The following is a 12,149-nucleotide window of genomic DNA, read 5'->3' as shown; positions in this document are numbered from 1 at the left end:
GCATAACATACACTGTATCAAAACCTAAAAATACTAACTGTTCCATCACATTACTTTTTTATTTCAAAATACAGTACTTACCAGAGTACAAGGCCACTCTGAATATAAGATGACCAACACCATTTTTTTAAGAGGCTCCTTGAGAACATTTTATTTTTAACATATTCTGATTAACCAAAATTACAAACATCTTATGGATATGAAGTATCTGTCTAAAATTTTAACATTATACTTATTCTAAACTTATTCTATATATTGATTGTCTATATTTTGATAACACAAGGAGTAATACAGTAGTTTATACTAATTTTTATCTTCACTTTCTTTTTCGCATACTATCTAAGCCCCTCTCTAGGAGATACCACCTTGTGGAAGCACTGTCCAGGCAGGTGGAGACACCTGTGTGTTTGCAAGAAGCTGAGGGCTATATTTCCAGTAGCACAGCTACCAGCAGTGTCTCTCATACCAGGCAGGCCTCAGTGGATGGGCCAGACAAAGAGTGTTCCTCAACACCCCGTCTCTCCCATACCCAATCCCCTAGTCCTACCCTATGTCCCCAGATACCCAACCAAAGGTATGGTGAGAGCCATGCTGATGGTTGTATGGCACATGGGAATATGTGTCTTTAATGGAATCTCAGGGATACCAGGCAACCTCCCTGAGTACTTAGCCTTCCACCACGAGGACTGAATATATCACCACTCTAGTGGGACTAAAATGGAGAGCACAGAACAAGAAAAAATAAAAACTGAGGGATATGATGAGACCTCAGACATCCAAACATTGGAGTTGGAACCGAAGGAAGCTGTTTCCGCAACAGCATCAGTTGATAGACTAGTCCAAGATGTAGAAATTGATATGGAGAAGTTGGACCTGGTCAAGATTAAATCCTTGTGTGGCCTCAGAGGAGAAAAATTATCTAAGATCAGAAACAAAAGGAAGGTAAAGAATTGCTTCCTAAACAAAAATGGAGGAAAAACAGGGATATCCAACAGACAACATCACCTCACAGCAGATAGAGCTTGTAAAATGGCTTTCTTCAGGAAGACTGGGGGAGACACAAGTCCAGGATACAAATTCAGGGGAGACTATCTGGACAACAGTGTTCTTATTTTTGTCTTTGTAGGGATGAAAACAGTGGATTGGCTTAAGAAGATTGTGCCCAAGTTATCTCTATGGGAGGAGGTGAAGCGGCTGGTCAAGACAGTGGCTAAGCTCTTCAAGACCACAAAGATATCAATTTAGGTTCCAAAGCTTGGAGGGTAATCGTTTGAAAGGTTGCACCAGTTGTACCAGACAGCCAAACCCTTGTGTTTGTGTGTGTGTGTGTGTGTGTGTTTGTGTGTAGAGGGTGAGAGGAAGCCAGTGAAAAATCCATGGCACTGTGGGAACAGGGTCTGAGATTGTACTTGGGTTTCTCACAGGCTACCATCAAGGTTATCAAAGACATCGGAAGCATCCATGGTGGCAAGATGGAGACTGGAAATGTTGCAGATAAACTTGCATCACAGTAAAGGAGAAACTGGCACCCTGGGTCATCTTCTGAGAGGACAGGAGATGAATGTGGACCTGATCCAGGAACCCCATCTATATAAGGGGGGATTTCTGGCCTTGGAGGAACTGAAGGTAAGTTGCTTTATGCTAGAAATCTAAGGAACTCCAGAATAAGCATTTAAGTCAAAGGTGGAATTTCATTCATGCCAATGGCAGACTTTTATTCCAGGAACTTAGTGACCATTAGGATCAAACAGAAGCAAGAGGGAAATTGCATTGGCCTTAGCTTTCCTTCCCAACATGAGCTGTACTCCTTCCCAGGAAGTGAGGAGACTGGTCAACAGGTGTTCACAGAGAATGAACAACTGCTGGATGGGTGTGATGCCAATGCCCACAACTTAGCATAGGGAAGCAGAGACACCAACAGCACAGGTGAGTACCTTCTTGAATTTTTACTCAAAAGCAACCTGCATGTCCTGAATAGGGGGAGGGAACATACATTCAGGAACAAAAGGAGAGAGAGAAGTACTTAATTTAACATTAAAGTTCATTCTAATGGGCAGCTTTATCAAAAAATGGGATATGGTGTTGGAGCCATCCTTATTCGACCACATGTATATTACGTTTGAGGTTGAAATGGGTGTTAAACAGACTATGGCCTACAGGAATCCTAGAAAAACAGACTGGGACTCATATAGGAAAGACCTCAACTCACACTTATCTGAAGTCAGAACTTTGATAAGGAATCCTGTAGATTTTGAGGAAATGTTGGACACAGTGCTGTCTGCTTGGGAAACTGTGTCCTTGGGAAACTCCCAAATCACCAAGAACTGCACACCCAGGAATGTATCTTGGTAGAACAGTAGCCTGGAATTGCAAAGGAGAAAGGTAAGAAAATTGTTAAGCCTTTCAAGAAGGAAAGGACAATGTGCAAAGTATTTGGAGGCCCTTGTCAAATACAATCTTCCAATTAATCAAGTGAAACTGTCATCCTGGAAGGTATTATGTGAGGAAGTGGGAGGTACAGCTAATTGTGCTAGACTTCGCAAAATTCTCACCAGAATATCAACTAATCCAGGAGGTATTATAAGCAAGGAAGATGCTGAGTATACAAGGACAATGAAAGAGAGGCTGGATGTGCTCCTCAAGACTCACTTCCCTCAATGCACTTTGGCAGACAACATGGATCTAGATTCAGTCCCTGAGAGGCACTGGTTTACAGGTAATCAAAGGGAGAACTGAGAATATGCCAGGGAATGTAGTGATTAAAAAAAAATATCCAGTGGATAGTGGGAATGTTTCAACCATTCAAGTCACCTGGCCAAATGGAATCTTTCCAGCTCTTCTGTAGCAAGCATGAGAGACTTCAATAGACTTCCCTGTACGCTATTTAGGTTTAGACTAGCAGCAGAAATCATTCCTAATACTTGGAAGACTACTTGCTTTCATTTCGAAGCCAGGAAGAATTGATCATACCAAGACCAAGGATATGAGACCAATCAGTCTGCCCTCCTCTCTTTCAAAGACATTAGAAAATCTGGTTAATGTGCACATTAGAGAAAGGAGGCTAACTAAAGTTCCTTTACATGTAAACCGACAAGCATATCAGCCAGGCAGGTCATGTGAAACAGAACTCCTCCAATTTGTCGGGAAAGTGGAAAACACACTAAACTTTCAAGAAACTGCTCTCTGCATCTTCCTGGATATATGAGATGGCTTTCATAATTAAGAATTCATGGTTAGAGATGCAGAAGAATGTGGTACTGTGACCACTGTATGTACACAGATTAAGACTACACTGAGCAGAAGGAAAGTAGAACCAACTGTGAAAGAAGAAATGGTTGTCAACACCACCACAGTGTGTTTGCAAGGAGGGGTTCTGTCCTCACTACTGTTGAACCTAGTGGTGAGTGAACTCATTGGAGAGCTAAATACTAGAGGCTACTTTTTCCAAGGATATGCCGATGACTTAACATTCATCAAATTTACTAGTAGTGTTAGAAGTGTGACACAGTGTGCATTGAACATTGGGCAAAATTGATATGTGCTGGATATTGACCACTGGAATAAGACGTATGATAAGTCATGGGACTACAGTATGACGGAACAAAGCAGAACAGAAGGTGAGCTTGGAAAGGTGCAGAGACTGGACTGCTTTGCCATACGAGCCAGAATTAGCAGGATGCCTGCTGTTATGACAGAGACCATGCTGGACAGGCTCCCATTACATCTGTGGGTTAAAATGGAGGCAGTGGCAGGGGCATAAAGACTAAAAACTAGAAATAACTGGATACCTTTAGCTGCTGCTGCTGCTCGCAGTGTGGTTTCAGTTGCCTGAGACTGCAGTCATGTATGTGAGTTGCATTTGTGTGTGTGTGTGTGTGTGTGTGTGTGTGTGTGTGTGTGTGTCTGTCTGTATCTCTCTGTGTGTCTGTCTGTCTGTCGTCTGTTGTTGACAAAGGCCTTAATGACCAAAAGCTTTATTTGTGACAGTATTTTTGTTGTGCCTATCTGCGACTCAGCCTCTCTGCTATATGGTGAGTGGCAACTTTCCTGTTCATAATATGGATATCTTTAGGATATTGTGACTCCCACACCAACATAGGGAATGCGGTAAATATAAGAATGGTCAGGGAAATGCCGGCTGAATATATAATAGTGTCTACAGTTATTCAGATACCCAAGCAGCTCTGAAACATGTATCAGCCCTGCAATGAGATCAAAGATCATTGCAGAGTGGTGCAGAATGCCACAAATCAACAGAGTAAACCGGTTGGTGATGCTTAAATCAAAACCATGAAACTGGATCAGAAGACAACATGTATAATGCTGGACTGTGATCTAAAAACAAAAGTATGGCAAGCTAATGATGCCAAAGCCATGTTTTAAGAAAAGTTCTGTGATCCTGGGCTTGAATAGGAGACAGACTAAAGTCATTGTATTACTAATGACAGGAAATGGGAACTTTCAGAAATGTCTGCACATGTTGGGTGTACAGAAAGAAGTCCCTATGTCTAGGCTGTGTGTTGAGGGTAATGAAACTACACCACACCTAATCTTCCAGTGTGAAGTGTCGGAAATCATAAGACATGGAATATTTGGCTCATCATGTTCTAAAGAAATTGTGTCTTATAGAGAAGTAATAAAGGCCCACCTAATACTCTTTAAGGGTGCTGGTTGGCTTTACTAAAACCACAGGGAATGAAATCGCACAATAAACTCTGTTTTGGTGTGAGCAATAGTGGGCTAAGACCGCTGTTGTTTTTATCTCCTGGTTCAAATCAAATTCAATCAAAACTAAGACAATCATCAGTCATATCACTATTTTTAATCATCACCACCATCACTGATATCACATTGCGCATAGCCAGTGGGATGATAGTTTCACCTAATAAATGACAGGTGAAAAAAGGGGCAGAGTGTTTCTATACATGAGCGGCAGTGAAATTTATAATCTTGGTTGGCACAAATATTTGGCTGTCTCATCCAAATAAGTTTTGAGTTCCAACGTTGTCGTTATGGGGGGACCCGAAAACACAACTTTTTTAACTCAAGGTAGATTTTGAATTTATATGGACATGAAAATGTGGAAATATTTCTTTGTCTCTAGCATACAACATGTCATCTGCCCACTGCTCTCTCATGGCTGCATAGTACCAGCACTTGAGATACCCCGTTTCATTCCCATCACAGCTCACGGCAAGCATTGGTAACATTGCTGTATGGAACACACAAGTAAACTACTGGCACCCAACTGCAGTTTGGACATGGTAAATGTCCACAAAATGCCAAGCTAAGTGGAGTACATTCCCATAGTTGACTGCACAACGAAACACACTGCCCACTCCCCACTCCCTTCCTCACATTCATCCTACAGCTCAACACAGTTGATCCCACTGTTCTCCCCCCCACTCTTCTGAAGTCTTGTAATTAAATCGGCACATGGCTTCAATTGCCAAATTTCATTTGTAAACATACCAAGACCCCTATATTAATCTATTATAAAAAATAAAACATTGACCTCAGCAATAATAGTTTAATCTGTGAATGTTAAGACAACCTGCATTTTTGAATGATGAATTTGGGAAAAAAATCATCTCATAACTGGGTAAATATGGTACATTACCTATATGAAAATTTCCATTTACAGTATAAGACAAAGAGAAAACTTTTAGTTGCAATGCACAGAGTTTCAAAATTAGTCCTCTGACACCACATCACATGTAAATACAAATTAGTAAATTAAAATGTATTTATATTCTTAATATGTAGCTTGATTCACTGAAGAGATTGCTTTATAACCTATTATTCTGCCGCAGAATTTGTCAAAAAATATTTTACTTATTGAAGAAGGAAATCTGTATATTTTATTGCTGACTGCATAATTAAAAACTGTACTGCATGGATTATGTTACTGCAGCCTTGTAGAATAATGTTTAGGAATTTATCTAGATGTGTCTTCTGTGCATAATATTTAAATAACATTTATAGTAATAAAGAAAGAAAAAATGCAGAAATGACGAAATAGTTCAGAACAAAGAAAGTAATCTACTGTGTTCAGTGCAATAAACAGAAGTGGCTCTGATTTGTAGGTATGAGAGAGACAAAAATGTCTATTTCATTACAGAATTGTGGTAAGGAAACAGTTATTATTCTCCTTAAAGAGTCTGTTTCAAATTCATTACAACCCCTGCAATAATCCCATAAGAAAACAGCAACATACTGCTTGTGCTTATCTGGACATAAATCATTGAAATTAAATCATTATCTTGCTGCTACAACACTTCATTCATGCCACTGTACAATTAGTACTTTATATATATATCTGGAGGTTAATTCTGTACATAAATACAACCTCCTACTTACTGTCCTGATCTAAGGGCCATCATGCCCTCTCTTATAACGGACCAGGATCTCACAAATATAGTAACTATTATATAATAGTTATCTAAGGAATAACAACTTTAATATGACAACTAGTATTAAAATGATTTGAGTGTCTGAAGTGGCAGTGTGAGTAAATTATTTTGACTATGAACTAACAAAGTTAATACTGGCATTACTAGTACTACTGCAGCTGCAGCCAATAACAATGATAATAGTAGTAGTAATAATATTGACAATAATAATAATAATATGACAATAATAATAAAAATAATAATAATAATATTGGCAGATATTATTATAGGTCTATAAAATAGTTGTTTTCTGGTATAGTGAGTTCTGGGAAAAAGAAAGTTAATAAGACTACACCAGCTAAGCATACTGGGAAATGAGGGGGATCAGATGGAAAGATGGATGTATAAGGGTAACAACAAGTGTGTACAGGAACAATGGTAATCTTATTGCTGCATTAGTACATATGTAATTACCTGTTTTCTGAAACTGCAGATGTTATTTAGTTCTCTAATACCCTGTGGGAGGTTATTCCAGAGTCAGGTTCCTGCTACCAACAAGGACTTTGAGAAGGTGGCTGAATGATGGAGTGGGACAGAAACGATTTTGGTCTGATGGAAATGGGTGGTTCTACTGTGTTGTTCACACAAGAGAGCTAAAGTTGAGGAGAAATATGAGGGAAAGAGCTCATTAATAAGCCAGTAGAGAAGATGGAAACCTCTGCACTTGTTTGTATGCAGCCAGAATAGCTCTGCATATGATTGTAAAATGTAATCAAAGAGTCAAACATCACGGATATAATGAACACAGGTGTTCATAAACAGTTCTAGGTGCTGTGAGCTTTCCTGAGGAAGGCCTTGCAGGATAACATCTCTGTAATCAATAACTGGAAGTATAAGGTTTTGTCCAAGTTTCTTTTTCAAGTTAAGAAGGAAGAGCTGTTTATATTTTTGTAGGGTATGGAGAGATGCTGATGTCTTCTTTCATATTACAGTTACATGCTCAGTACAACTTAGATTTTCATCTATTATTAATCCTAGACCCTTTGCTGAAAGCAAAATGTTGATATTCATCCCATTGAGGGTAAAAGATGGTAGGGATTCCCAATAGTTCGGGCTAACGACCCTGGAATGACCAACCAGTACCGCTTGGGTTTTAGATAGGTTGAGCATTAACCCAATACCCTGTGCCCATTTTGATAGTGCACATAGGTCAGTACTGAGATTCTTAATAGCTGTCTTTAGGTTTATAGATTTTGCACTTAGATACAACATGTCCCTTGCATGCAATGAAAAGAATATAGGACCTAATACTGAACCCTGGGGGACCTCTGATACTACCTGCCTCCATTATGACTTTATGGTGCCGGAAATGATGCACTGCTGGTGAGATGTCACATACGAGTGAAATCATTGCACTGCACTTGGCAAGAAATTTAGGCTGTTAAGTTTGGCAAGTAAAATGTCATAATCAACGTTGTCAAAGCCTTTGCTGACACCTAACATAAGAAGCATATAATAATTGCCTCTTGTGAATCCATGGCAATCTTCAGCTCATTTGTTACCTTTATTAAGGCAGATGTTGTGCTGTGATATTTACAGAAGCCTGACTGGTATTTATTTACCGGTTTGTTTGTAGTTCGGTAGTTTGTTGACTGGTTATGGACTGTACGTTCTAAGGCCTTGGACTGTGTAGGAAGAATGTGAATAGGTCAGTAATCAGAGGGTTCTGTGGTAATTCCCTTTTTGGGTAATAGCTTAACTAGTCCCTGTTTCCAGGCCTCAAGGAAAGCGCTTATGGTTAAGGAGTGGTTGAAGATATCTGTTATAGTGGATAGTAGTGGGTCAATAATAAGCTTCACAATTTGGACTGTTAAACCAATGGGCTCAGTAGATGCTGGTTTATAAGCACGATTACGTTTTTGACATTGTTGCAAGTAACATGCTTTAGACAGAATTTTTTGTGGCTACAGTCATTTATCCCTATAAAGTAATCAATGAGTCTCTGTTTTGTTTGTGGTTCAATTGTCATTGTATGTAATGTGAAATACCAGTTTAGTTCACGGCTGGGACAATGGGATCAGCTGCAGCTTTTACTTTGCCTATGCCAAAACCACAGGACAGCTGGTATTTTTCTGTTGTTGGTTAATGTATGGGTATACCTGAGTTTTAAATTTCTCACAGCTTAATTGACTTTTTTCTGCTTCTGCTTGTAAGTAATATAATTTTCAGGTATGTATGTTTGAATGACCGATGTGCAGTGTCTCTGAGATTCATGAACTGTTTTAGTTCTCCCATTAGCCAAGGTGCAGGTTTCCTTCTTACTTTCCCGGTCTTTAACGGGTCTTATTTCTCATATAGTTGAGTAAGAATAAAATGTCCCACAAGCTATTTATGTAGCTGACTGTAGAATGATTCTACTGCCATCAACATAGATTTTGTGTAAGGACCAGTAGATAAGGTATGAGAAATCAGGCCTCATACAGAGACATATAGACAGTTGTTTTTTCCTCTTCTGTTTGTGAGAGGAACAGGTAAGGAACTGATTAGTAGTGGTACAGGGTAACCTCCATCATGCACCATACAGTGGCTTGTGGACTATGTATGTAGATGTAGATGTACCTCAGTTGCAAGTTCAGATAAATTAATGTGCTTGAAGTCTTGGTATGTAGTCAGCTGTAATTCCTTTCTGGGAAATTCTAGTGAGTATGTCATGAAAATTATGTCATGGATGAATATGCCGAGTGCAGATATTTGGGAAGTACAAATGACTCTGTTTGTGGATTTTGTTGCAAATATATCTATGAGAGTGTGACTATTGTTCACTTGATGGGTAGCAGCAAGATGAAGTAGTGACACATTTGAAGAAGAAAGCATCTACTTAAATTTCACTCTAGATGGACTACTGTGTAGAAAACCCACTATAATTATATGTTCGTATCTTGATTTGAGACTTGAAAGAGCAGTTTTGAAGCAGGCAAACCCACCTACTTTAGGAGGTTTGAAGAGGACACATATCAGACACTTTCTGATAAGGGATTTGATCTCTCTGAAAATATACTCAACTTGTTTATCTTCATTACTGTTGGATTTGTGTTGCATTTTTGGAGATAAATCAGTGTGTATGTACACTCTACTCCTCCCCCTCATCGGTGACATCTGACATGTCTTAGAAAGATGTAGCCATCTAGATTTATTGAGCTTGTGGGAATACTTGTTTTGAGCCAGGTCTCTGACAGAAGTATTACATGGATTTCTGTGTCATGAAATATATGAAAAAACTCGTCAAGCTGAGCTGGCAGAGACTGGACGTTTGCGTGTGCAATATGTAGCTTAATCTGCTTGGGTGTGAAGTTTGCAAGGATGCCACTTGTGGATGTTGGCAACACTGGGCCAATGAGGGTGGAGTGCATTCCAGAGCACCACTCTGGAGAAGTAGAGGAGGTAGGAGAACAGGGTTCCCAGAAGGGGAGAGTGGTAGGTCTCTTCAGGGAGAGCAGTGGGGGGATTGTGGGTAAGGCCAGCCAGTCTTTGAACAGCCGACTGGAAGCAGGAGAAGGAATTCACTAAACAGAACTAGAATAATACAATAGTATTGAAAGCAAAATAAATAGAATAAAAACAGAGTGTATTACTAAAGATTGTAATGATGCATTACAGCAATAATATAGCAATAAATTTCTAAATAAAATGGTAAATTAATCATCTGAATAAGTGCCCTGCGAGAAAATTCAATAACAGTGGAAATAATGCACTATGTTGGCACTGGAAGGATGAGAGTTGAACCGAAAGTTTATAATTAGTACTAAAAGCAGACCTAAACAACAAATGACAATAGTACAAAACTATTTTAAGGAAATTTTGATATTGGAAGATTGAGAATGGAACAGAAAATTTATAATTTGTACTGAAAGTAAACCTAATCAAACTTACTTTCTTATCAAGAAATGGCAATATTAAAATTATCTATATGGCAATAACTGCACTGGCTCATCTGCACATTAACATAAGGTGAAAAAAATTTGCTTACTTGATCACCACAGAGACTCCAAATCCTGAATAGTAGAAAACATAGAAAATGAGCTTAAAGAATCCAACAAATAATTCCATAAATGACATCTGTTGAAGCTCATTAATTTTGTTCTTGATGTTGGTAGGTGACAACAAAGCCAACGAGAAATAAACTGCATCTTTTACAGCTTGGATGCCTCTCCGAATTGGATCTTTTGCAGCCCTGAAATAATAAAAGATAAGAATAATTGTCACCACAAGATATTCAGTAATATGTCCCTCAGAATATCTCATAAATCAAACAGAGAGAGTGATTTTGTGTGTGTGTGTGTGTGTGTGTGTGAGAGAGAGAGAGAGAGAGAGAGAGAGAGAGAGAGAGAATGTGTGTGAGAGAGAGGGAGGGAAAATTTTACTGTCAATTCAAAAATTTTCAACACTTAAATTCTCTCTACCAAAACTTTTATGCTAACATTCAGGGCCTACATGCCAGGTTGAGGCAACACCTTAGCATAAAAGCAGTCTGTTCCTAAAATCTGTTGAATGTGAGCTTCCCCCGTATAATGTCTATGCAACCAATGGGACTCATGGGAAGGGAATCACATACTGGCTGTGGAGGGCCAGAGGCATTGGCCAAGAGACATTGTACTCTCTGGGCTCTGGTGAGCATGATGTCCCTCCTTTCACTTTCCTCTCCTAATGATTTTTCAGACTTTGTTCCATCACTGACCGACAAATGACTGTCCTGACTGGCCAGTGATTTATTCACTGACTCAAGTGCACACTCTACTGAATACTGAACTGAAGAATATAAGCCACATTTTACCTTTTAAACTTTCTGTTTTATTTCTATATGTTTCAGAAGCTCACAACAACTCCTGCACCTCCACATGTGGAACCTCCTGGCAGATAAAAACTGAGTGCCATACTGGAGCTTGAATCTGGAACCTCATCTTTTGTAGGCAGTGCTCTTACTGACAGAGTTATCTAGGGGCAACTAGAGATCTGCCCTCATAGTTTCACTAGTTACTAGTACCTCTCTCTCTCTCTCCTACTTTTCAAACTTCACAAAAATGAACTAGCACTACTGGAATAAAGGCATATTGAGGAAAAATGACTTAGCCTGTCTAGGGTACTGTTCCAGAATGAATCTTTCATTATGCAGCAGAGTGTGTACTGTTTTTAACTTAAGGCGGGAGAATAAACCCATAATTTGTCCATCTTTACAAAAGGAAAAATTCTTCCTCATTTTTCGAGATGATTTTTGACATTTGCCCCAAGGATGTCTTTATATGCTGTTTTTGAAAGGTCCTAAAAGTGATTCAGTTTGTGACTTTTATTAGCTGCCATCTTGCTTGGTTCTGCTATATCAGCCATATCTTGCTACTAAAATGCAAACTGTATGTACAGGCAGTGAACATAACATTGTATTTCCCAAATGTGCACACAGATTAAGATATTTGCATTATTTGTAAGCAAAGATATGAGCACCACAAGTAGCTCTCATACTGTCGCATGTACCAGCTCAAATTATTACCTCAAATTCATTAAGTACTGGCCAAAGCTTTGAACAACAGTAAAAAAAAGTTAGAGACTGTTGTGACCCGCTGATCTTTCAAAGTGCCGCCGCGCAGTTATGCGCATCCTCTACATGTGGCGCTGTCTGCCAGCCATGCAGCAGCGCCACCTAAGCGGCCAGCCAGCCAGCGGCCACTAGACTTGGACTCAGTTATGATTTGACTGTTAAAGTGT

General features: G+C 39.3%; 1 protein-coding gene across 1 annotated transcript in view; it reads right to left on the bottom strand.

Moving 5' to 3' along the window:
- The window catches only part of LOC126236010 (ryanodine receptor), a 702,826-nt gene that overhangs the window by 50,908 nt on the left and 639,769 nt on the right, over positions 1-12,149 (bottom strand). The window contains exon 91 of the mRNA XM_049945018.1: positions 10,420-10,623. Coding sequence (XP_049800975.1) covers positions 10,420-10,623 — 204 coding nt within the window. The remainder of the gene's footprint in view (positions 1-10,419; positions 10,624-12,149) is intronic.

The sequence above is a fragment of the Schistocerca nitens genome, chromosome 2 (genome assembly GCF_023898315.1).
Source record: "Schistocerca nitens isolate TAMUIC-IGC-003100 chromosome 2, iqSchNite1.1, whole genome shotgun sequence".
Taxonomy (NCBI): Eukaryota; Metazoa; Arthropoda; class Insecta; order Orthoptera; family Acrididae; genus Schistocerca; species Schistocerca nitens.
This window is presented reverse-complemented; position numbering and strand designations above follow the sequence as displayed.